Source organism: Mesocricetus auratus, unplaced genomic scaffold (assembly GCF_017639785.1).
Source record: "Mesocricetus auratus isolate SY011 unplaced genomic scaffold, BCM_Maur_2.0 Super-Scaffold_100004, whole genome shotgun sequence".
NCBI lineage: Eukaryota > Metazoa > Chordata > Mammalia > Rodentia > Cricetidae > Mesocricetus > Mesocricetus auratus.
Window position 1 is genome coordinate 34,848,432 of NW_024429189.1, and position 27,541 is coordinate 34,875,972.

The 27,541-nt window shown below is 38.9% G+C and overlaps 1 protein-coding gene across 3 annotated transcripts in view; it reads right to left on the reverse strand.

Moving 5' to 3' along the window:
• Ttc21b (tetratricopeptide repeat domain 21B) overlaps positions 1–27,541 on the reverse strand; it is a 76,315-nt gene that overhangs the window by 16,752 nt on the left and 32,022 nt on the right. For all 3 annotated transcript variants that reach the window (XM_005065180.4, XM_040745486.1, XM_040745487.1), the window contains 10 exons: positions 26,019–26,091; positions 25,219–25,329; positions 24,354–24,492; positions 21,578–21,684; positions 15,727–15,915; positions 14,387–14,497; positions 13,182–13,263; positions 7,158–7,308; positions 6,803–6,964; positions 2,845–3,040 (listed from right to left, as the gene is read on the reverse strand). In XM_005065180.4, the coding sequence (XP_005065237.1) occupies positions 2,845–3,040; positions 6,803–6,964; positions 7,158–7,308; positions 13,182–13,263; positions 14,387–14,497; positions 15,727–15,915; positions 21,578–21,684; positions 24,354–24,492; positions 25,219–25,329; positions 26,019–26,091 (1,321 nt within the window). The remainder of the gene's footprint in view (positions 1–2,844; positions 3,041–6,802; positions 6,965–7,157; positions 7,309–13,181; positions 13,264–14,386; positions 14,498–15,726; positions 15,916–21,577; positions 21,685–24,353; positions 24,493–25,218; positions 25,330–26,018; positions 26,092–27,541) is intronic.

The window sequence follows — 27,541 nt, forward strand, 5'->3', positions numbered from 1 at the left end:
GCAGTCAATAAAGTCTCTCCACAAGGGTCAAGTTGGTCCATAAGAGCAAGTGGGACAGTGCAGCATGGGCTAGTACACCATGCACCTTTTCCTCTAAGACATCCTGTCACATTCCGCTGAGGGACACAGTGCTTTGATTAGACACCATGTTTCTCTGCCTTTGTTCACATTTCCTCTTCACTCAAACGACACTCTGCCCACTTGTATTGTAAAAACACAAATTTCCTTAGCTCTTGAATCACAGCTGTTTCTAAAATTGCAGCTTCTTTACAAGAGTCTCCCGATTCTCCTTAGACCATGACCCGTAGTATTTCTATTTGCAACTACAGGGGAGAATAGAAAGTATTTTCTCTGATTCAGATAACCATTCTATCCAGTACATCTACTACTTTTTTTCTGAAGATTATGAGAAATTTGAAAAAAGGAAGGATATATTATTTATTCTTGTGATAACCACTTTCCTGAATACATACTGGCTACTTACTGAATATTCATCGTATTGGACAGATTGCCTATGAGTTGAATGAAAAAATGCAATGCAAACACTGTGTTCCTGAATTTTAGTTCACCCATAATCATCTCTTGGCTGATCCAGTAAGTAAACAGATTTGCAAGAAATACCTGCATAGCACAGACAGGCATGCAACACGCAATCTCATCTCCACAGAAAACCCTGCCTAGTCTCTCTACAGAGGAGCTGCAATGTCATTCATTGCATTTAGATTTTATTTCTTTTAAACTTTACAGTAGGAATGATGGATTTATTCAATAAAAAATCATTATTATGTGATAGAATACCACCTCACAGCAGTTGGTGGCTGTGACACCTAGCTGCAAATTGTTCCGTAAAAAATTCTTTTAGATTTGCATGAACATTCCATTTTCCAATTTTTTGGTAGCTGACATCCATCTGTTATAGAATGCCAATTTGGGGAGGCCTATTCTTTTCTTATGTTTTTAAAAACCACATCACAGAAACAACACAATGATTGAATATGTATTTTTATAAATACATAAGATGATGCAGTGAATATACAGTGAATATACTGCTGACCTTTGAAGTCAGACTGCTCATCTTTAAAATGGAACAATAATCATGATAGCCTCCCTCCCAAGAGTCATGTTCTAAAAATTAAGCTGTATTTTAGGTCTTAAAAATTCCATACAATATGTGAATATTATACTCTTAAAAAACCACGACCTAACTTATAATACAGAAATTAATTAAAGAACTCTTGTTACTTATTTCGCCTTCATTGATTACTTATGTTAATAAAGAATGACTCTCCTTTATTGAAACATTTAACATGATATTACAATTTTCTGGACTATTTTAATTTTTGTAATTTATTTTTAATGAGAAAAATCTATACAAATCAGCATGTTTCTAGATCTGAAAAATCAATATTTTATGTAATAGACTTAAATCACGACCATGAGCACTTCATTTAGGGGGGTGTTCACAAATGTATTTTCCTGGGTTTTGAGTCAGACCTGATATTAACAATATCACACCTTCCCTCAAAGAAGGAAATTGAAGCAATACTGAATGGCACATGTGGTCTAAATAAAAATGAGTACTACAGGTTCATAGGCTGTGGCACTATTAGGAGAAATGGCCTTGTTGGAGTAGGTGTCCTTGTCAGAGGAAGTGTGTCATTTGGGGGTGGGCTTTGAGGTTTCAGATGCTGATGCCAGGCCTAGTTTTTCCTGCTACCTGCTGATCCAGATATAGAACTCTCAGCTACCTCTCCAGCACCATGTCTGCCTGCATGCTGCCATGATGAAAATGGACAAACCCTCTGAAAGTGTAAGCCAGCCCCAAGTAAATATTTTCCTTACTGATAGTTGTTATGGTCAGGGTGTCTCTTCACAGCAACAGAAACTCCTAAGACAGCATGTTTGCCTTTGTTCCCTATTCCATGTGGCAGGGCATGGGGCAATACCTTCTAGAACATCATCTTAGTATTTGCAGAAGGGCTCTGCTCTGTGTGGTGCTGATGCTGAGGCTAGCTTGTGGTTTTGTCATATAGCAGCTTACAGTAATAATGAAGCTGCCAACTAAAGCAAGTCTAGACAAATCCATGTCATTTTATTCTTCCTCAGAGTCCTGGAAAGTGGGCAGTGGAGCCACAGTGAGAGGGTTTTGGTAGCTTACCTACCACTGTGACTTCCAAGACAAACAAAACAGAAAAACCTTTGATATCCTCTGAGAGGTACGTAATTGTGAATTTTCTGTGTCCTAGAGCACTGCTCAGTAGAAGAGAGAAGAGATCAGTGACAATGGTTCAAAATAGGTATCTCCTCTTTAGTAGTATTGTGCATGGGAAGGGGAAGGAGCGACAGAACTTAGATTTGAGTAGGGCAGGAAAAGAAAAAGGAAATAACAATAAGAAATATTCCAGGAGGTTATCTCAGTGTTGGTAAAGAAAAACCATTGTTTGCATAACTGAAATCCATGTTGCCAGCTGATCCCATTTAGTTCTTCAGCTGGAGAAATTTCAAGGACAACAGAGTGAGAAGGTGAACGAATCAGGCAACATTCATTTTCATTAGACTCGGACATAGCTACAGCATGGGGATCCTCCAGAACCAAGTTCTCTTCAGAATTATCTTGTGCTCTCATGAAGAATTTCCTTTCTGTAGAATGAATTCCTTGCTCCTTCAGAGACTAACCCACAATAATGAATGATACACAATGGAAGGGTATACAAAAGTATGTATCTATCTACTTTTTATTAAGTGTGTGCTATTAGGTCATGCTCCGGAAACAATCAGCTATCCAAAACAGCACATTGTCTCAACAAGCAAGGGTAGACAAAGCCGAAGAGGAAAGCCACTGACCTCAGAGGCTGCTATTTCGGTGAAGGTGCTCAGTGCCTGCTCCACACTGGACTTCTGCTTGGTGGCCATTAAGCAGCAATTTTCCATTACTCGGAGTTGCAAGCGGCCCTGGACCGTCTGAGGCTTTAGTTCTTTCAGGAGCTTTTCTGCCGTCCTCACTGCTAACTGCACAGATTCCTGCTTCTCAGTGGAACTACTGTGGGCACAGAATCAATCACATATACCTGTTACCCATGACACAGAACTGACTGATGTGAGAACTCAGGGCACTGGCTCTTCTTTATCACTCATTAAAGAATTCATTCATTCATTCATTCTCTTCTAATTCCAAGAGGTGCAGTATAAATGAATTTTTAACAAAAATTAACATGTCCTCCATGACATACCATCATTAAACCCTGAACCACTCTAGAATGAAATCAGACAATAGTTATGCATGGTAAACATATTAAATTTAGCTAATATATAGTTAGAATAAACAAAGAATCTTCTTAGGCTGGTATAGGTGAGGTCTGGGTTCAGTTCCTAGCTCCACAAAAAAAAAAAAAAAGAGAAAAAAATTCTAAATAGAATCATAATATTGTCCAGTGGTGTTCTTTACGCAGTATTTGCAGAAGATACAAGAGAAGAGAAGAGGGAGGAAAATGGTCAAATGTTCTATGAGTTCACTCACTACATGCTCAATCAGTACATATTCTTTCAGTACATATTCATTCAATACATGCTGAATGTATCTTCCATTTGGGGAAATTGAGAATCAGAAAGTAGAACAATTTCTCAAAGATCACAAATGGTAAAATTCTCATCTGAGTTTATCAAACATATAAAAGCTCTCCTTTCTTCACTGGAAAGGAAATCTTATATGATACCAGGTGACAAATCTCAGGCATAGTGAAAATTCAAATACTTGATAGCAAATTCCCTACACACACACACACACACACACACACACACACACACACACACACACACACACAGATGCTCCAGCATCAGTAAAACCATTCACCTTTCCTTACCCTTGAAGCTTTAAGAAAGTGTTTCTTTTAATATATGTGTGGTGTGTAGTGTGTAGTGTGTAGTGTGTAGTGTGTGTGTGTCTGAACATAATAAATATAGTGTTGGGAGCAATCATTGTTATTTAGAACCCCTTGTAAATATTGCCAGCCTTTTTAAAGAACAGTCTATTGTGTTAAAAGAATAGCTACCTTCAGTCCCATTCAACCCTCTTCCCCCTCCCCTGCTTCCTAATGAATAGAACTTGAGCTCACAGGAATAGCTGATGGCAACAAGGAACCATTCCACAATTAGATCACTTAACCCCTCCTTCTGCGACCTTTTTACCTTGCCAACACCTGTTATCTGCTCACCTTCAGTGGCCTGGTTACTAGGCAACAACCCCTCTCCTTTGATTACTCCGCCCTACACCACTATATAACATGCCTAAGGAAAATAAAATCTTGCAGCTTGATCAGCCATGTTGTCTTGCTGTCCATTTCTCTTGTCTCTTGTCCCCTCATTCCAGTTCTCGTGGGCTTGGCCTTTGTTGTGCCCTACTGGCCAGGGCAGTATAGGCCAGAGGCAATAGATGCCCCATGGAGTTGGACTTAGAGGCAGTTGTGAGCCAATTAACATGGGTGCTAAGAATCAAATGAGGTCCTCTGGAAGAGCAATATATGCTCTTAGCTAGTGGGTCATCTCCCTGGCACAGGCCATAGTGACTTTAATATTAATGAAAACATCTGCTCTTGCTATTTTCTCTGTAGTCCCTATGCTCCAGCTTCCATAACTGTATGATTTGATTTTCATTTTTGACCTTGAGACTGCTAGTTTTAGCACACCCAAAGTCTAATCTGTTTCCTTTGGCTACTGATAATAATTTGCAATACGGCCCTTCATACAGATCCAACCCTGGAGGTGTCTCTCAAAGCTGTATGTACACTGGCAACTCCTCCTGAGTTCTAGTTTGTATTTCAACTGTTTAATTGATGGTCTGTACTATGGTAACCACATGTCTGTAACAGTATATTTATTCTCTTAACTTTCCTAAAACAAATGGGCCATTTCCTTAAGTTTCACTGGTCTCTCTAATCCAGTCTTGAGGTTTGTCCTCTCTTGTTCTACCATCCCTCCACTCCTGAAAGCACCTTCCCCTGACAGTTTGCACTGTGTGATTCTATGCTTCTGCAGCCTGAATATCACTTCCTTTTGGATCACTATCTGTGGTGTGGGCAACTGAATGGTCTCACACACTACCATGTGATGGGGGAAGTCCTGTACATTTGTGAATAAAGTACTGTTGAGCCAATAGAAATCTAGATAGGAGGGACTAGGAGTCCAGGAGGACTCTGGGAAGGAGAAACACAAGAGAGTCGACATGTAACGCCATGGGGGTAGGAGCCCGGAACTATTCTCCGGTAAGAGAAATACTTAGATTAACAATTATGAGGTAATTACTTAAAGCAGAGCTAGCCAGTAAGAGACAAGCAAGGCCAACAGCTCCATAATTAATACAGCGTCTTGTGTGTTATTTGGGACTGATACGCAGCAGAGCCCAGGCGACTGGCGGGTGATAAACCAAAGCAGCTAGCAAGAAAAAGCTTCTCTTAACAACCATGCATTAAAAATGGATTACATGCCAATGAAAGGCAGCCACCACCTATCACAACCCTTTACATCTTTAACTATCCCCATTCCTTCTGACAGAGTAACAATAGACGAAGTTTGAGGGGATTTCCCAGCAGTAATCCAGGGTGAACACTGTAAAGCTGTGTGGCAGGTTAGCACTCAGTCTGAGTCTTGTTCTATTTTTTCTAGTCATTGCCTCAGATAAGGGACTCTGAGCTTATTTCACAATGCTGTTTCACAAAATCAGGGATAATGCATGCAAAGAACCGAGAACACAGGACTAGCATAAAGTTACCATGTGTTAAGTAGGAACTAGTTTCTTTTTCTTTGTTTTGATTGTGCAGTGTGTATGGTATGTATACATGTTGCATGTGTTCACCTGTAAGCCTGAGGTTGACATCAGGAATGCTTTTTAGTCACTGTCTACTATTATTCAGGAAAGGTGTCTCAATGGAACCCAGGTTTGCCTATACAGCCAATCTAGTTAGCCAGCTTTCTCTGTGATCTTCTGCCTCTGGCGACTGAGTAACTGAATTACAAGTCAGCCACCAAGCCCACTGAGCATTTATGTGGGGTCTGGGAACTTGACCTCAAGTCCTAATACTTGTGCAGCAAACATTTTATCTACTGAGACATCTCCCTAGTGCCAGTTATTACCATTATTATGTGGATTGCGTTTATGATAGTTGTCAAATTCTGTAATTTATTTTACTTTTGACAGAGTAACTAGAGGGATGTCTTTGTAATTCATCTATTATGATTTAGGAAATGGAAAGCATTTCATGCCTAATTGTTTTACTTTTTTATTGTTGTGATAAAACACCATGACAAGGGTAACTTATAAAATAAAATGTTTAATTGGCTAAATCAGTGTGTTTGGAGTCAATGACAGCACAGCAAAGGAAAGTTGAGAGCTCTTACCCTCATTCACAAACACAAGGTAGAGAGAGCGAGCACTGGGAATTTCCCAAGTCTTTCGAACGCTGACCCTCAATGACACACCTCCCCCAACAAGGCAACACCTCCTAATGCTTTCCAAATAGTGCTACCAACTGGGAACCAAATACTGAAATATATGAGCCTATGGGAGCTACATTCATTCACACTACACACTGAGATGGAGAATAATTATTTTATTACTTTTAGAATCATTATTTTAGCCTACATATACCTATGCATACATATATAGTATGTATACTAAAATGGTATACATATTCAATCTGCCCTTTCCTCAGCATCATGCTTTAAAGTGGTTTTCTTTTGCTTTGCTGCTTATTATCCCCTAAAATGCTTTAAAAACTGTACCAAAGGAAATGTGTCAACTGCTACTCACCCCAGGTCTCCATCAAGGTTTTCGAACACTTCACCTCCAATAGTTTCATTATCTGGATTCAAGCAGATTTCTATCATATTATAAAGTGCATTTTGGCCCCAATCACTGTCTTTTCGAGCTTTATTAAAATGTCGAAGAGCATCATTTGGTTCTCCAGTATACCTTATTGAATGATTGAAAAAAAAATTCACTGATCACAAATTTTCTATCAGATCATAATATGCTTCATAATAAATCTGTTAAAGCACTTTAAATTGCACATTTATTTTTAAATATGAAGAAATGACTTTTCCATTTTCTGTACAATACAGGGAGAAATCATTATGATGTAAGATTTATCTGCCAATAGATTTACCAAAAATGTAATCCTTTACAGTACTGATATCCTGGCTCCAATTTTGTTCTGGAATTGTGTTTCTCAGCCATTGAAAAAAATCTCGGAACATCCTCAAGTTTCCCACATCTTCTCAGGAGATCAATCAAACGAGACAAAGTCATAAAATTATCTAGAAACAAGCAGTATTTCAAATATAGAAACATGTTCAGACATTTGTTCTGATGGCAATAATTCTACTTTATTAATGTACAATTTACTTCAAATGAAACACAACATAATAATCAAACGACTGTTTTATGTGGTATAACTTCCTAATGAGATGTATAGCCTTGATCATCTATCAAATGATACCTGTTTCACTAGGCTGGTTACTGTGAAGAAAGTGTAATACAGGCAAGTCTAGAAAAAGGTTCATTTTGCTACTACTTTTCGATTTTCCTTGAGTCAAACCTTCTAGAAACACACATCTCATTTAGGTCACCTAAACTCAGGAAGATGGATTGACCATGGTTTCTGAGGCTCTTTTCCTGCTTGCAGGTGGGAGGCGGTAACAGAAGTGTGTGCCAGTGATTGAGGCAGGCAATCACAAGCTTTATTCTAGAATTTATTAAACATGTGAAATATTAGACTAGACTTAGTGGATCATACTACAGCCTTACCATATTAGTCCCAGGATTTTAATCTGATTTCACCTTTTCCCAGAGGAAATAATTAATTCAGTTCTCAGGTTTCCAGTATAACTTTCTACTAAGTTCCTTCTAGTTTTCCCTTATCAGTAATGTACTAGGATTTGAGGATGATTTTGACCAAGATTCATGAACATCAAAGGAAGGAAAAATATACAAAATTGTGTGTAGAGAAGAAAAAATGACTCAATCTCATGACACAGAGGTGAGGAAAGTCATATACTCATGACTAATAGTCAATTACTTGCAAATAATATTTGGCTGACACTTTGGGTTTTTATTTTGACTCAAGACTAAACCCTGTTTCCCAATTGTCACAGAGTGGCCTTCAGTGCTTTGATTTTAACAGCTGCCTAACAGTCCATTAAATTATTAGGTAATTTCCCTGGGACTCTGTTTTTAGATGGTAAGGCCCCATGTTTCAATTATCATAGGACTCAGAAGGAATTTGTTAAAATTCTTACATTACTGTGAGGACTTTCTTAGAGTGAATTCGCTGGACTAAAGTACCTAAATGAGCAAACAAACATAGCCCCAATTTTTAAAATAAATTATCCTCAATTCCAATTTTTAAAAATAAAGATACAGTATTATATGGTGTATCAGTACTCTTATGAGACCATGCCTGGAGCACCGAATAAAGCCACAAACAAGTGTTTGTGCACATATCCACAGCAGTCATCAAGGAGAACTGCCTGTGTGCCCATTAAAGATGACAGATAAATCTGACATAAGCAAACTCTTAGCATAACAGGGATGAACTGAAGACTATGCTAGGTAAAATAAGCAAGACACATGGACAAATGCTATCAGCCACCCGGACTTGCTAAGAATCACAGAAAGACAGCAAAATGGAGACTGTCAGCAGAGCAAAGAGGTAGAGGGGAACTGGTCAGAGTTACAGTGTAGAAAGATTACACAAGTTCTGGGGATTTATAACCACTGCTTACACAACAATGTCAGCAGACTAATGCCACTGAACTGTCTGCCTCAGAATAGTTAAGACTGATGTTCCTCCAGAGGTCCTGAGTTCAATTCCCAGCACCCACATGGTGGCTCAAATCATCTACAGTGGGATCTGATATAAAGTCATACATGAAGATAGAGTGCTTATACATAAAATAAACAAACGTTAAAAAAAGAAAAAATGGTTAAGATGATAAATTTTTATGTTACACATTTTGTCAGAATAAAAAATTAAGAAAAGAACTCTGGAGGTGTGCATTTATTCAGTTATATATGTGAAAGCAATCAAATCCTTTGCCCTCTCTAAAGTTCAATTTTGAAGTCTCTAGATTTTGTTTACCCTGCCTTGTGATGTCATTATAAAGAACAGAGATTTAGGAAAAGGGAATTCAAAATTGGCATTTTCTCTTAGTGGTGTAAAGACAAGTAAATTAAATTATCTCTACATAAAAATGACTCATTTTTCTTAAAGTGAATATAGCATCAACCTTCAGAGCATTGCAGAAATTAAATCAAATGAAAGTAGGAAGGAGATTTATAAGCTTCCAGTATGACTAGCTACATTTACAAGTCCTTGTACAATAGGATTCATAATCACACTCAGCACTGGGAAGCCAGTTTCTTGAAAGAGTCTCTCCTTCTAGTACTGCTGAAATGTATTCATTAGCTAAAGTAATGACCACAGAAAGCCTAAACTACATTGGGTCATCTTTTCATCGGCCTTGACATTTGAAAGAATGAGTGTTTGAATATTTAAAAATGGCAATATATCATGAAGTAAAAATAGCATCTGGTAAATTTTTTTATTGATGAACAGTGCAAAGATATCAAAATAATGAAAGGGAGATGTGGAGTGCAGGATAGTACCAGAGAAGTCAGGTGTGCTCTCCTCAAAGAGCTGACCTTTGAGTAGCCTCAAGGATGGGGCCAGCACTGCTAGGCTGACAAAGGCATTCCCAGTAGCTGATGGTACCTCCACATACAGAGCAGAGTACAGCCCAGGGAGTATGGCAACCTTGATGTTACTTAAAAGCAGGAAGAGGAATGAAAATATAAGCAGAAGGCCAACACAGGCCATGATATCATTAAAATCATGCTGCAATTTTAGGGTTTCCTCTGAAGCATGACCTACTTTGAGCAAAGGGGTAGCTTTGAGTATTGATTTGATGACAGCAGCAAGAGCCCAGGGTTCCAAGAACAGGTGAGGTTATAGGGTATTAAGTACAGCAGTGTGTTACTTAGCAAGCAAGCTGATGGAACTGGGAGAAACGTCAAGATGATTGGGAAAATTTGAGACGAGATACAATAGCAGAGTTTGATAGCAGAGTTACAATTGTAAAAAGTATTTTCAATTAGCAATAAAATTGGACAGTTACATTTTTTACAAGTATTTTATCTTTGTGTGTGTGTGTGTGTGTGTGTGTGTGTACACGAGTATACACCCGAGGCAGGTGTCTTCCAGGCTACAGGCATCAGATTCTCTGGAACTGGAGTTTACAGGTGATTAGCTATGTGACACGGGTTTTGGGAACCCAATGTCCTTAACAACTACACCATCACTTCAGCTCTTGGACAGTACATTTCTAAAACAAGCTAAATACAGCTAAGTTATGGTACTGGTGATGATCAACAATGTGTACATACTATCATTGTGTATGAGTATGCTTTAGAAGAAATTACACAAATTTGTAAATAGCTGAAGTTCATGCTACCAGGAATAAAATGTTGGGATAACTTTTTAGCACACTGTGTGAAGGTGTGTCTCTGTTTTACCTTACCTGCCTATGGCACCTTGTGATTGGTTTAATAAAGAGCTGAATAGCCAATAGCTAGGAAGGAGAGGATAGGAGGGACTTCCAGAGAGAGATAGGAACTCTGGGAAGGACTCATAGGTGTGGAAGATTCACTGGCCACATTCAAAGTACAGTACTGACGAGAGGTAATGAGCCACATGGCAGATTAAAGTCAATGGGTTAATTTAAGTATTCAGGGCTAGTTGTGAACAAGCCTACACTACGGTCAAGCTTTCATAATTAATAAACGTTTCTGTGTCATTATTCTGGAGCTGTCAGTCCAAATAAAGACCTGTGATAATAAGGCATATGTTATGAAGAACAAAGGTCATGTGGACAAAAGTTTTAATAAAAATTTAGTAAGTTTAAGTACTGACGTGAATCCATTCACCAAATACTAGAGGAATGATGCAATCAATGCATTCTCTAATGAATTCACTCACTTAAACAACATTTTCTACTCTCACCTAAAAACTTCACTGCTATCTGACTAGGAAAATATGAGCAGCCAGAAGAGAATTCTGTTCCCTGTCTACTCATATCCTGTCATTCACAGACCCATTCAATCAATAATCATTGACTCTGTGCTACATGTCTGGCTTGTGTCTAATACAGTCTAACAGAGAAGACAAATATATAAACTATATATACATATACTCATGTATATTAGCATTTTTTGCTTGTTCTGTTTTTGTTTGTTTGTTTTTGAGAGAGGGTTTTTCTGAATAATAGCATTGGCTGTCCCAGAACTCACTTTGTAGACCAGGCTGTGCTTGAACTCACAGAGATTTGCCTGCCTCTGCCTCCTGAGTGATGGGATTAAAGTCAAGTGCCAAAACTCCTGACTTGCAAATACTCTTAAGTAACAAGGAAGTATTTATTGACAATGTGGTATGGATTAGGGTGATCAGTTCATGCCACTTTGACTTAGCATGGGAAGTTTTGGAGCTAGAGCCCTTGTAGTCCTGGGCAAGGCATTCAGTGCATAACACATTGCCTAAAGCTCTCTCAAGGATTATGTAGTCTACATAACACAGTGAGAAAGAGGGAAAAAGAAGGAAGACAGTATATATGATAGGCAAAAAGGGGAAAAATCTACATAAAGCCTCAGGGGTTGGATTCATGTCTTGCAGTATTGCTGGATTACAATGTCCTTATACTGAAATTATAAATAGATTAAAAAAAAGACACAAAAGTAGGGGATGGGGACATACCTCAGATCTCTAAAACTCATGTAAAAATGCAAATATGATGGCACCCGCCTATAATACCCGTGCTAGGAAGACTGAGAGAGGTGGTCCCTAGACCTTACTGGCCTTTCACTCCAGCCTGATCCATGAGCTCTAGTCCAATGAGACACTTCGTCTGTCTCTAAAGAGTTGGGTAGCTTCCTGAGACTGATGCTCAAAGTTTTCCTCTGGTGTCCACATATGCCCACCCCATCTTTCTCACATATACAAGCATAGAAACACATTTAAACCAATCACACAAGTAAGAGTGATGCTCTTGAGAGAGGAAGGGATGAGAGTAACAGGGAGAGGGATGGAAGGGGTTAATGGAAATGAACATAATGGACTCACAGTACATACATATAGGAAGATGCCACGGGAAACCTCTTACTTTGTACAATTATTATACACTTGTAAAAAAGAAGACACACGTTTGTTTAGAAAAGCTCCAAAGCAGCCAGTCTACCAACTCAGTAACTATCAACTGTTTGCAACCAATGCTGGGGTTGAGGAACAGAAATCTAGGTCAGAGAAAATAAGGGCTGCTCTAAAGCTTGTAGAGGAAACTCTAATGTGTGAGGGCAGTATGGTCAAGCATAACTTAAATCTACTCATGAGGAAGCAAAGTCTGCACTTTAAGTAAGATGGGATAATCTCTGCATAGCAATACGGAATGGGAACAGCTTGAGGGAGGATGAAAACAGCATGCGGCATGGGAAGTAGAAAGGGCAGGACAGCCATGACGGAGACGTGTAGGAGATACAGGCAGGTCTGGGCAAAGTGAGTCAGGAGACTATGAAGTAATTTATGTCTGAGCATTGCTACTGCGGGGCTGCGTACTGACATCAGAGAGAAGAAACAAGAGTTAAGCCCTTGCTAGGCAGGGAGCTGTGTGCAGTGCACAGGGAAAAGTAGGTGATGAATGGAATCAGAATTTGGAAGGACGAGGGTGGGGGAGCGGCACTGGTGACTGGGAATGGAATTCTCTTCCAGTTCCTTGTATTTTCTCAGCCTGGAATTGGCAAGGTTTATTTGGGTGAGGGGCAGGAAGGTGGTAAGGGTGCTACAAGTTTGAGGAGACAGAAGAGAGTGTGAAAAGCAGTTGGGGCGGTGAAGTCATAAAAGTAACACAGGGATACCATATGCAAGGCAGACAAGCTAGGCTGTGCTCACAATTTACAGAGACCAACAGAGAGGCATTCTCCTGATGGTCACTTGAGCTACTTAGACCCAAGTGTGGGATTAGCAGAGTCAGATTCAATCAACTGCTCCTTCCCGAACAGCTGGTAAGCTAAAAAAGCAAACGAAACAAAGAAAACCTAAAGACACAGGGATGACTACAATTGAAGAAAAACAGCACGCATTTACCTGGTTTGCGTTCTAAAAGCTGCTGCAAATGAAACACTGCTTGTTCATAGTCCTGTTTTCTGAACATGAGGTCAGCCATCAGCTGTAAAGATAAGTTGGTTTTAAAAACAGTACCACACATTTTTACAAGGCACGTTCTCTTAAAGAAGGTTTAGCACTATAAAAATATTTATGAAAAATAGGAGGGACAAAAATTTGCAAATTTAATCAAGCATGCAAACCAGATTGCTCTCCTCACAAATTTTCATTTTTTTTTTTTTGCAAAAAATAAAATGTTTCAAGTGGTGGCATAAAAACATATTTGAAGGGATGGAGAGATGTCTCAGTGTTTAAGAGTGTGTACTACTCTTGCAAGTTCAATTCCCAGCACCCACCATGGGCAGTTCACAATCACTTCTACCTCCAGCTCTAGGACCACCCAATGCCTTTGACCTCTAAGGCAACCAGGTTGAAATGCACACCTCCTATTACCTTTACAATACAAATAAATATTATAAACATATTTATTCAATTCAAAGGTTATTCAACATTCTATTGTGCTAATGTAGAAACATGCCACACTGTAGTAAAGTGACAACAAAAAGATAAAAAACTTTAAGTCACATATATTTTAAATGGAAAACATTCAAGGCCTGCTGAGATTTTCCATGTGTTTTAAAGCGAGATGACTTACATTCTACTTAGTTGTAATGGTAAAGCTTGAGTGAACCTCATACAATGTCATCCACACGAGATATTTAAAGGCTGAAAAAAAGCTTCGACCCCGGAGGCAAAGAAAAAAACCTGTGAAACAAGCTAGTGATACACTGAGGTTTCGTCTTTAATTTTTCCCTTCTGTGACTTCAGAAGTTCTACAATTGTACTGAAGTCTTACATTAGTCCAGAATGTCAGAGTTTAACAAATCTTGTGAAGGATGACCACAGAGCTACGCCTGTCCAATATGTCCCTTAGGCATAAAGAAAAGCTAACTAGCTCTAAAGGGAAAGCAAAATGTAATGTGGATGTGTCACCACTCCCGGCACTGTATGGCTAGCGATCTTTGATATTTGTTGATAAATGTGCCCATGTTAGACAAACATTATTCTTCCATAAGTAAAAATGATCAGCACCTCACCATTTAATAACAGTTCTGTGGGTAAACTTTGAACATTTCTAATATAAAATAAACCTCAAGTGCCAGAGCAGCAGAGAAGTCCAGACTGACCATGGTGGCTGGTTCATTATCTCGATCCTTCTGGAGAAGCAGTGCACAGTGCCGCAGTGAGGCATCAAGGTCTTCTTGTGCCAAGTATAATTGTGCCAGTTCCAGCATTATCTAGGCAGCAAACCAAGACAGTCAGAAACTGGTTTCAAAACAAATGAATTAAGTGTCTGGAGACTAAACTTTACTTGTTGGAAAGTTATCACAATAAAACTGTCATGCACATTGGAGAAGACAAACGACAGGCATGTTCATGTCTACTGGCTCTTCAGGAAAACACTGAAAAGCAGGTGATAACTCACTGGAATGGTGGAGAGATAAAGGGATTTGCTAATTTCAAAGCTGGACACTGTATTTCAGTACCAACTTCTCCGAAAAGACCCAGGCAAATGTCTTTAGCCCTGCTTTCTCACTATAAAGTGGAAAAGTTGAATTGGTAGACAGTCGTAAGACATGCTTCTGAGCCAGGACTAGCATTTCTGCCCTTTCAGCCACCACCGGAAAGGGCACCTGCTTGGGTATGCCTTACCAAAGACTATTCCATCAGTGCAGTGACCACACTGACTCACTATAGCCACTTTCACGGTTCCAGCAGTAGGGAACTATCAAACTACAGTGGACAGCATTACTTAACCTAACTGAATCAAATTACCTAGATCGAGATATCTGACTGAAAAATAGCTTTAAACTGATTATCTAAGTATAGATGAATATTTAAAATAAAGAAATTTCAGATTTGGTTTATAGTAGTTATCCCACTATAATTTGTGCGTTTGTGAGTACACGCACGTGTGTGTACACATGTGGGAGCAAGTGTGCAGGGGGGCCTGAGTTCAGTATTGGGTGCACTATCCTGTCATTTTCTGCTGCATTTTCTGAGATGGCCTTTCACTGAACCTAGAGCTCACCAATTCAGAGAGGCTGGCTGTCCAGCAATCCCGTGATCTTCCCGTCTCTGACTTGCCAGTACTAGGATTAAAGTGTGTGCTACTGTGTCCAGCTGTTTTTACACAGCATTTTGGTGGTCCTTATGCTTGTGCGGCAAGCCCTTCACTGGCTGTGCCAGCTCTGCAGCCCCCCCCCAGTGTAAAGCATACGTTACTAGGGATTTAACGCAGAGCTTGGCGTATGCTAGGCAAGCAGTCTACTGTGGAGCTCCATTCCCAGCCCCATATGCACTCTGAAAGTTTTCTAGAAACAGGATTGAGTTTTTTAAACTTGTTTTTTTTTGTTGCACATATTTTCAAATATTCTTTATTAATAGTCTTATAAGCTTCTACATCTGAGCAAATTAGATGGTACCTGGAATAAAAGGTACTTACAATTTTTGTATTAGTACTGACCTTACTATCTGTTTCACAATGAACCAGGGCCTCTTTATAAAACGTAATTGCTTTTTCATAGTCTCGCTGAGCAGCAGAGTGTTTCGCAATCTCTGCACAAATTTCAGCTGCGAAGTGCTTCTGTGAGGGAACTGCATCTGGCTGCTCCATCTGAACGCGCTTCAATATCCGAGCCTGCAATTCTCGAGCCTAGAACACAGTAAGCATTAAGAGATGAGAAATAATCAGGAAAGGGAAAGGAGCGATTTTCAACAGGTCATATCACAGTATAATTTTACAATAAGAATTATATAAGTGAGCATTGATGGTAAGACTCATTGAGATCTCAAACATGCAGCAACTTGCAAATTAGCCAGCAGGCAGTATCTGTCCAACCAAAGTTTTTTTTTATGTGATAGGGATGAACACAGGAAAATCAGCACAAAGGAAATGGTGATGGAACAATTAGGAAGTTCACTAGATGCTATGAGTAAATAGTTATAAATGCTAAATGTTTACTACATTAATGAAATGCAATAATAAAATTAAATATTGGTAGATTATCAGTAACACTTACATTTCATGTTGATAGATTATGAATTAATCAAATACTTTTGTAAAAAATAAAAAAGCAATATCAAAACCCAACCAGTCTGCTGAACTTAGCTTTTCCACTCTTGTGAAGGTATCAAGGATTTATTCAGAAAGAAGGGATGGAAACAAAAAACAACTGGTTACCCATTGTAAAGAAATATCTGTGTTGTAAGACATAAAAACTAACAAAAAAATCACTGTTTAATGTAAGAAAAGCGGTGCAAGAGATAAAGATGCCATGTGACAAGGTTCAAGCAGACTTTTCTTTTGTTATATTTTTAAATTTCTTTTTTTAATTTAAATTAGAAACAAGCTTGCTCCACATGTCAATCCCAGTTCCCTCACCCTCCCCTCCTCCCACGCCCCCCATCAACCCTCCCAACCTCCCACCCAATCCCCACTCTGCTCCCCAGGGAGGGTGAGGCCCTCTATGGGGGGGGATCTCCAAAATCTGTCATATCATCTGGGGGAGGACCTAGGCTGGGGGAGGTGTCCAGGCTGAAAGAGCATCCTCAATGTGTTTTTTTTTTTAATTAGGAAAAGGGATCATAAAAAGGGGAAAGGGAAGGGGGAAGACCAGCCTCTGGAGACAGGAGCAGCTGGAGAGAGCAGAGAGGAAGCAGGGGGAGAGAAAGGAAAAAGGGAGAGAAAAAGAGAGAGAGAAAGAGAGAGAGAGAGAGAGAGAGAGAGAGAGAGAGAGAGAGAGAGAGAGAGAGAGGAGAACAGACAGAGAGAGGGAGAGAAAGAAAGATTAGGATGGGAGGTGGGTAGGGCACTTTTTAAAGGGAACATAGTGAATAGGCACAGGTGGTGCTCTTAGTGGCTGCAGCTGAGAACATATCCTGTCAGAACCCCAAGGACAGGCCAGTACAGATGCCTGAATACTAACAATGATAGCAACAGAATGAAGAGCCCTTGAAGCAATCTAAATGTCTACTGATGGGTAGTCACCTGCCAATGTCTACAAACATGGACCTATGCTAAACACAGGCACCCTAGAATGAGGTGTCCTCACCAGCATAAGAAATAGTAAGCAGATTGTTAGATTGGAAAGCTGTCTTTTTATTCATACTTCTGGTTTGTAGAACATCAGTAAGTGGGAGAGAATGTCTATTCTTTAGTACTTAACAAGTAAAATCTAACCAAGATTTATTGACAGTCATTCACTGTAACACATTCAGTAAATAGTGAGTGCCTGCAATGCACCGCACATGAGACTGCACACAGGACACTGTTTCAAAGACTCTTGTGTAAATGTTGGTTGACAATTTATATTTGATGAATATGATTTGTAACATATTTTCATTTTTGAATTACCTGTTTAGAGGGTTACAATAGTCTTTTGGAAATCAAAGAATGGTAAACCATCAATGTACATAGTATAAGCAAAGACTCATTCTCTTTATATAATTTCTATTTGATTATATAAATATATATTTATTTGGTTATGTAAATATATATAGTTATGTATGCACGTGTATATTTCTGTTGTCATATATATGCATATTTTTTAATGTGCTGAAACGTGTTCCATCTTTCTGGCGCTACCCTGTTTTGCACACAGTAAGAAAGGAAAAATGAAAAAGGAAGAAGAGTATTTGCAACAGAAGCAGCTTCCCAAGGACAGCTTTCTTTACTCATCAAGGTACGGACTGGAATGATGAGAACCTTGGAGACAGTCTCGGCTTACACTTGTTTATCCACCTGATTACTGACATTGCCCTCTTTTCTGTTCTTTTAAAAAGAGATTACTCTCAGTAGCTGAGGCTGGGACGGCCAATACCAAGGCGCAGTATCAGACAAAGGCTTCTCTCTGTCGCCCTGTGACTGAGGGTGAGACGGGCAGAGAGGAGGAGGTTGATCTGAAGCTTGTCCTTCCTAGTCAACATTAATCCATGACCATTCTAAACACGTCGCATGGTAGAAAACCCAACTCTATTGAGTTTTAAATTTCACACACATACTTTCAGAGAGATGTAGTTAAACCATTGCAACTTTCGAATCAATTCCTAGAACCAATACCCAGTAATGAAATATACTGCTTTGGCTTATAATTTAGGTAGCATGTCACAGTTAGAAGCTTTTACTTTGTACATGTAAAAGACTCGCTCTAAAGTGTAATTTGAAAACTCGAGTATCAGAGTCATCAGAAGGGAGTTTTACAATAACAATTGTGGGTGCTATTTCTAGGTTTCTCATTCAATAGGTCAGTTGAGTGTGAAAGACATAATTTTAGATGCCTAGGTGATATGGACGCCAACAGAAGCCATGCCTGCGAATGGCTAGCTAGGCCACAGTATTCCACCAGGCACAGCACCCACTGCTGTACTTCATAAAGAAGGAAGCATACACAGGAAGTGAGCACTGCAGGTCAAATAATGCTGGTGATCGTGAGATGCACTGCATATCAAACAGCCCTAAACATTAAACGAGATAGGTTGTCAGTACAGAGCTGGGTACATAGACACACTCAGTAAATAATATTACTGTTTTAGTTCTCTTTTATTTATTGTAAAACCTGTCCACCACTAGTCAGTCCTGCATCTTTATTTCATTGTGAAACAACTAGAGATTATATCTTTTACATTTTAAGCTATTTTTATTAAAACTTAAAAATTAAGATCTGATTGCATTACTCCATACTCCCCTTTCCTGCCTCCCACACCCTACTCCCTCTAAGACTGGCAGCTTCTTTTTTTCTTGGTACTATTGTCACTCATGCTGATTCTTTTTAGTGTGGCCCATTTACAGAAGCTCTGTGATTTGAATGATAGATTTTATAAACTAAAAGATTTGTAAAAGGTATGTACTCTATGTCAAACAGATGCAGTCTATGTGATCTGAGTTTTATCTCTGCATCAGCTAAATTTCTAGGAAGACAAATGGAGTGTTGGTGTGCATTTCATTTGTTTAGCTCTCTAGACAAACACATTATAGATTAGCTTGTGTGTCTGTGTGTGTGTGTGAGAGAAAGAGAGAGACCTTGCTATTTTCATAAGGATAAATAATTAGATATTTACATAAAATGACTTTCATCTCATAGTTGTAACATTTTATAAAAAATGCTAAGTTGCTATAGAGGAACGGATAAAGAAAATGTAGATGTTAAAAACAAGGACACCAGGAAATTTGAAGGCAAATGGATGGCACTAGAAAAACTCATCCTGAGCGAAGAAACCCAGACTGAGAAAGACAAACATGGTATGTACTCACTTACAAGTGGATATTAACTGTAAAGTAAAGGATAGCCATTCTAAAATCCATAGACCCAGAGAGGTTATGTAGCAAGGAGGGCCTAAAGGTTGGTGGGGACACACATGGGTCTCCCTGGGAAGGAGAAATAGTGGTCTCCTGGTTGAACCGGGGGTGGATGGGCATGGGAACTTTAGGGATATGGTGGGGGTAGGGTGGAGGAGGACAGTGCTGGAGAGATGACTGGAAAGGCGGACTTGACAGAGTTGGGTAGAAACATGATGCAAGGCAAACTTCCGTGAGTCTACAAGAATGGCCCCAGCTAAAACCTCTGGCAGCAGTAGACGGATGGCCTGAACTGGCTGTCCCCTCCCCTACTGTATTGGTGACTACCCAGGTTGTCACTGGAGGGCCTTCCTTCATCCAGTGACTGATGGAGGCAGATTCTAAGACCCACAGCCAAACATTGTGTGCTGTTCTTGGGGAGTCCTGCTAAGGAGACGGAGGAGGGTGGAGATTGTAGGAAATAGGGGGGTCAGGTACATTTTCAGGAAACCTCACAGAAACCAATAGGCTGGCTCATAGGAGTTCACAAAGTCTGAATCAACAACCAGGGAGCCTGCATGGGACCAGCCTAGGCCCTGTGCATATATGTAACAGTTGTGTAGCTTGGTCCATTTGTGGGACTCTTGGCAATGGGAGCAGGGGCTGTCCCTGGTGCTCCGACTGGCTCTTGGGAATCGATTCCTCATGCTGAGTTCCTTGCCCGTGCTTGGTCTTATGGTAGCTTTGATGAAGCCTATGGAAGGCCTGCCCCTTCTGAGTGATTACAGAGGAGGGGTAGATGGGGAACAGGATGCAGAGGGAAGGAGGGAGGCAGTGGGAGGAGAAAGCGGAACTGCAGTTGGGGTTTAAATAAATAAATTAATAAAAAAGAAAAAATAGAACAGTATAGACATACAATTAAGAAGGAAACTGTTTTTTTATTATTCTTAATAAAGTACCACAAGTCAGCATTGAATAAAGCCAGAGAGGAAAAGAGTGGTTCATTAATAATATCAATAAGAACAAATCCCTGCATGACTATTTGAAAAGAAGGCAAATAAAATTAAAATATCAAGACTTTGAAATATAATTTTCATAGCCCATATAGGCCATCAAAAGATTTACTGTATTTGAAAACTGAACAAATTTAGTTTTGATAACATGACCATCTAAACTGACAAAACAGGAAATGTAAAGTGGTCAGTGTGAAATCTATTAAAGTTGTTGAATTAAGAAATAGTTTCTAGGCCAGGCTTTGACGGTGCATGTCTTTAATCCCAGCACTTGGGAGGCAGAGGCAGGTGGATCTCTGTGAGTTTGAGGCCAGCCTGGTCTACCAAGCAAGTTCCAGGACAGGCTCCAAAAAACAATACAGAGAAATCCTGTCTCAAAAAACAAAAGAAACAAAAAAAACAAACAAACAAAAAGAAAAAAGAAAAAAATAGTTTTACAAAGGTAGTATTCAGGCTTCAGTGCTTTCAAAACTGCAGTGTTCTCAACTTTAACAAACAGTAATCTTACAGTCTTTTCTTTCATGGACCTACATGTAGAAAATCCAAACAAAATGTCAGAAAACATCTTTAAATAATGGCAAAATCACTTAGAAAGTGCTTAATATCTGATTAATACCTTAATATACACATTAATAGACAAAATAAGTGACATATAACTATCTTGATAGAATAATGACTTTCACTGTCTTATTAAAAATTGTTAATAAGCAAGAAATTGGAAAAAATGACTGAAAGCCATTTCACTACTTAGGAAAATAACCAAGGAAATGTAAAACTTCTACTTCTAAAACCACAAAATATTAGGAAAATTGAAAGACTGAAGTAAGTGGAGCCACGAAGCACTGAGTTCAAACCCAAGTCATAACACGAATTCAGAGGCTGACGCATGCTTAACTGTTGCAATACAGGGCTTTATGTGAGCCACCTTCAGGTACTGAGTCCTCATTTGTTTCGATGCAGCCCCTGTAACTGGCAGGTTAACGGGGAGTATCTGCAGCCAGCCTCCCACCCCGTCACACACACTGTACCTGCTGTAATGCGGCAATTGCATCGCTGGGTCTTTCCATTTTAGAGTAAACTTTGGCTAGAAGGACTTGGGAACGCCCATCCTCCATGAGAGCTGACAATTCATTTACTAAGAGTGGAATGCAAAGGATAATGTCACATTAAATAGATGCCTATATTTCTTTACACTAAAAAAGCCTGATCTTAAAAAAGATTTCAACAGTAAATAATAACTTAAAATTTTATATAGTTAAAGTACAGCTAGCAAAACCTTAAAAATTTAGGATAGTAATTGGCTAGAAGAAAATGTAGAGAGCTGAGGAGTAACTAGCATTTGCTTTTAGACACTAGTAGATAATCTCATCACTCATATCAAGATTTCAATTTTCATTTTTTTTAGTCTGTGAGAATGTCTGTTTGTTGAAACCATTGAATAGAAATTATAATAAATTATAAGAAATTATAACACTCAACACTATAGAATTACACGCATACTATAAATACAGCCATCCCTCAGTACCTGGGGGATTGGTTTAGAGCACTTCCTGCCCATATCTAAATCCATGGGTGTGCAAGTCCTTTATATAAGTATGTGATGCAGTATTTCCCCACAAGATGCATGTGCCATCGGATACCATTTAAATCATCTTTAGATTACTAAGGATACCCAGAATAATACAAATGTTATATAAATAGCTCATCTACTGTGCTAGTTAGGAAATGATGACAAGAAAAATGTCTCTCCATGTTCAGAACAGGAGCAACTTTTATTTGAAATATTTATGACCTAAGGTTGGCTGGGTCAGTGGATTCCAGAATATTACTTTAACCATGTGTGCACCAGAACAGAGACAGGAGTAGGCCCACTTAGAGAAATACTCAGGTGGCTAACTGGAGTTTTCTCTGGTAAGTGGGAGAAAGCAAGGCTTTCACTTACTTCAGAAATCTTTAAACTCTGAGATGAATAAGCCTATATTTTACTAAAAATGAAAGTCTTAAAAAATAAACTTGCACCCTTGTAAAAAGGCAATGTGGAATACTGGAAAAAAATCTAAATGCACAAAGGTTTTCCCAGCACCTTATTCTTAAGAAATATAAGCAGCCGGGCGTTGGTGGTGCACGCCTTTAATCCCAGTACTTGGGAGGTAGAGCCAGGTGGATCTCTGTCAGTTCGGGCCAGCCTGGTCTATAGAGTGAGTTCCAGGACAGGCTCCAAAACAAAACCCTGTCTCGAAAATCCAAAAAGAAAAAAAAATAAGAAAGAAATATAAGCAAGTACTTGGGGAGACGGCTCAGTGGTAAAGATGGCTGAGTCTGACAAACTGAGTTCAATCCCTGGGACGTACTTCCCCAAGTTGTTCTCTGACCTCAACACCTACCAATGACGTAAGAGCACACTTGCAACATACATTATAAATCCAAAGAGTAAATAAATGTAAAAAATTTAAAAAGTAAGTGAACACCAAGGATTAAGATATAAGTATATTAGTTATAATGTGGCTTATGGCACCAATATGGGAAAACAAAACAAATGCTCAACAATACCAGTAAAATTAAAAATACTACCAAGTTAGAAAACATTAATGCTATTTGGTCAAATGTTATGAATGCATGGGTATCGAAATATTTCCTCACATTGTATATAGAGAAAATAGCTGAGTAGGTAATACATTTTTTGCAAAGGAAGATCACAATGACCACATTTATATAAAAACACCAACAAATGCATAGAGAATATATTTAATCACATTCTAGCTATATGGAAAGTAAAGCAGAATTTATGGGAAAACAGCTGACGCATGCATCAGCAGTACTTTTATAATGCCTGCGTTTTTTGCATGCATGTGTTTGTGTGTGTACATGTGTGTGTGTGTCATGTGAAGCTATAGTCAATGTCAGGCCCACTCTTCACCCTCCCTTTGATATAGGGTCCCACTGAACCTAGAGAGAGATAACTTGGTCACAGTGTCTGGCCAGCACCAAACACGAATCCTGTCTCTGCCTCCCTGTCTCTGAGATTATAAGCACAGGGTGCTGCACTATGTAACTTTTTTTTTAATGTCAGTGCTAGGAATCTAAACCCAGTTCTTCAAGGAAGTACTTTAGCAATGGAGCTATCTCTGCAACCTCTGAAGATGCTTGAATTCTTTTTAAAAAAATTAGTATTTTCACAAGGTCAAGATTATTGATGTGCTTAAATATCAGTAATTGTTTTTGTTTTTTTTGTTTTTTTGTTTTTTACGAGACAGGGTTTCTCTGTATTGTTTTGGAGGCTGTCGGTCCAGCCTGGCCTCGAACTCACAGAGATCTGCCTGCCTCTGCCTCCTGAGTGCTGGGATTAAAGGCGTGCGCCACCACCGCCCAGCTAAATATCAGTAATTGTAATTTATATATTTTGGGAATTAAGTTCTTTTATAACAAAATGAAATATTCATTACACTTAATATTAGATTAAAACATGTCCATTTAGCAGAGTTGAGTTCTGAAAGAAGAAAAAATACATGTGAATTCATATAGCCAACCACATGTAAAAATATCAAGAAAATAAATATATAAGTATGTACTATTAAAAAAAATAGAGGGGCTGGAGAGATGGCTCAGAATTAAGAGAACTGGCTGTTCTTCCAGAGGGCCTAAGTTCAATTCCCAGAACACACATGGCAGCTCACAACTGTCCGTAACTCCAGTTCCAGGAGATCTGACACCTTCACACCAACACATAAAATAAAGTTAAACAAATTAAAAAAATAAAATAGATTTATCAAGAAAACTTTTGTCCAATCAGAATGACTTTCCTACCAGGTTCATGAGATAGAGAATGCTGAAGAACTTTCTCTGCTTTCTCATACAACTTGAGTCTTAGTAACAGCTCAGCCAGGTCGTAGCAAAGGCAATTCTGTTGTCCACTTTTCAGAGCAGCTTCGTAATAGGTGATTGCCTAGACAGAGTCCATTGCAGTTAGGTGATTGCCTAGACAGAGTCCACTGCAGTTAGGCCTCTAAAAGCACAGAAATCTCATATATCCCAGGCATAAGACATATTGATAACTAGCAATAGCACATAAAGAATCTCAGGCATATATCTGTGCTGCCAGAGAAGTAAGCTGCTTTCCTTAGAGAATCAAAGATCACATAACAACCAGCATTTTCTTACAATAAAGGAAGTAATACTTGGCAAAATATGCATAGAGATTACACTAGAAGTTAGCAAGCCTTCCTAAAAAGCATTTGCTTTTCAACTTGGTGTACATATACTTAACAATGACCAGGAATTGCACAAAAATATACCAGTCAAGGAAAAACTTTATCCCTACTGAAAGCAAACAAACAACCTCCTTGAAGCATATAGCTTGACCAAACTGGCACAGCAGAAAGGGAAATGATTATGCTACATTATGTAATAAAGGAGATATGATATGAGTGACTTTATGACTAGTATTTATTTGCAAAGACTGAGAAGCAGCTTAAAGTAATGTTAGGGTCAAAACAATCTTCATGAAATGCAGTACTGTAAAAGCAAGTCACTGGGAAAATCTGCCATGGCACAAATACCAGTTTGCACACAGGAATCTGGGGCTTAAAAGCTGCAGAAGGTGGCTGCTGCTGAAAACTTCTCTACAGCAGGTCTGGGTCAACTTGATGTATTGACACTATGAAGCAATTACCTTTGAGTAATTGTGAGTTTTGATAAGTGCTTTCCCAATTTTTCTTGCCAGTGTTCCATCTTTGGGGTTCTGATTTAGTGCTTGTTCGTAGGCCACTATGGCTTCTTCAGGCTAACATTGTCAGACACAAATGACAAATGTTAATAAGCAGCTTAAGTGGCTCCATTAAAGAGCAACATTTCCAAAATTAAAGCCCTCCCAACTTGGAATAGTTTGTTTTAACACAGTATATATTGAAGAACATAAAAGTAAACAGTTCTAGATGGAAAGTAGGCCAGATATTCATCATTGTAATCATACCCACAATGACCACACTCTGACTACAGCAACTTTGCACTTTCTGGCAGTCATTATAACTGTCAGTAGATCCCTTTCCACCTTTCTGTTTAGAGGAAACTACCAACATTATTCTAGCAACGTCTCTATTGTAGATAAAATCACTGAGTTAAGTCTTGATGTTAAAAATATTGCGGAAGTTAACCTTTTATTACAATCACTAAAACTCAGATATTAAACATGATGAAAAAGTCAAATTCCCTTTAATAGAAAGTTACACTAATTATAGAGTTCTATAATTTTTTCTTTTAAAGTTTTATTTATTTATTATATATACAGTATTCTGCCTGTATGCCAGAAGAGGGCACCAGACCTCATTACAGATGGTTGTGAGCCACCACGTGGTTGCTGGGAATTGAACTCTGAATCTCAAGAAGAGCAGCCAGTGCTCTTAACTTCTGAGCCATCTCTCCAGCCCCCAATCTTTTTTCTTAACTTGAGTTCAGTAGAATTAGAAAATTTACCTCTTGAATGTTCATGTATGCATCACCGAGGAGCAGAAAGGCCCGGGGACTGGGCATTCTTTCAGCAATTTCTCTGGAAATTAGACCACCTCTACTTAGTATATTGAATATGGTGACATTTACAAACCAGTAAGATAAAATGATGGTTTATTTACCTAAAGTACACAGTAGCCTTCAGAATATTGCCAGCAGTGTTATCTTGTTAAAAATCATACATTCTATATCCATATATTTTCTGCTACATCAAAATATACTTTTCAATTATTCTCCATTTTCTGACATGCATGGAGGAGAGTAAAGGTAGACACTAAACATGCAAACTCTCATTATCCAGAAGATTCCTTAACAGGAGGAACACACTGTATTGTCCTTCTATACAACCTGAGCTCTCATCTTCAAGGTAAAACTTATTTGTTGAATTACTTCAAAAATATCAAGTATTCTGTTTCAGTATCTGCTGTTTATTTATTTACAACAATTGGATTCCTAAAATCTTCCTGCTGCCCACTCCCAAGCCCACCCAAAGTGCTATAATGACAGGTGTGCACCACCATGCCTGGCTTGTTGCTCAGCTTTAGACATATCTAATGCTTAAAACCTCTATGATAAAGCTAACTATTAGCCCAACTTTACAAATGATGTTGAGTGCATATTCATAGCTAAAGTGTCAGATTATGTGAAACCAAAACATGCTGTTCATTATGACATCACAGCACAGCCAAAGGAAAGCAGACCATGCTTTTCATTATTACATCATAGCACAGCCAAAGGAAACTAAACCATGCTTTTCACTATGACATCACAGCACAGCCATAGAAAACTAAACCATGCTTTTCACTATGACATCACAGCACAGCCATAGGAAACTAAACCATGCTTTTCACTATGACATCACAGCACAGCAAAAGGAAAACAGACCATGCTTTTCATTATTACATCACAGCACAGCCAAACTAAACCATGCTTTTCATTATGACATCATAATACATCCAAAGGAAACTAAACCTTCTGGGTTTTGTTTTTGTTCTGTTTTTGGCAAAAAGTGTCTTGCTATACAGCCTCACTGGTCTGAAATTCTTACATAGGGCAGGCTGCTCTCAAACTTACAGCAATTGTCCTACCTCAGGCTGATTAGTGCTACAAGCCACCATATTGGGCTCTCATAGCATGATCTCTGCACTTGAGTCAACAGAACGTGACGGTTTCTCTGAATACTTGATATTTAACAAGAATTTGAGCAAAATGTTTGGTTTGATAATTGGATATGCTGGTGAGCGAGGACTGATCAGTCTGCTCACTCAAGCACATACACAGTATATTTGTGTGGCTATAGTTATGTGGCAAAAAAACGGCAACATGTATGCATGTGTGTCCCTGTAACTCTTAAGGCCTCAGTGTGACAAAGCTATTAAAGCTACTGTTCACTCAAAAGGAAAAGATGAATCTATACCTTGGAGTTTGGAGCACATTAACTTACAATTTTCCTCTTCTATAACAGATATGCCAAGTATTAAATATGCCCG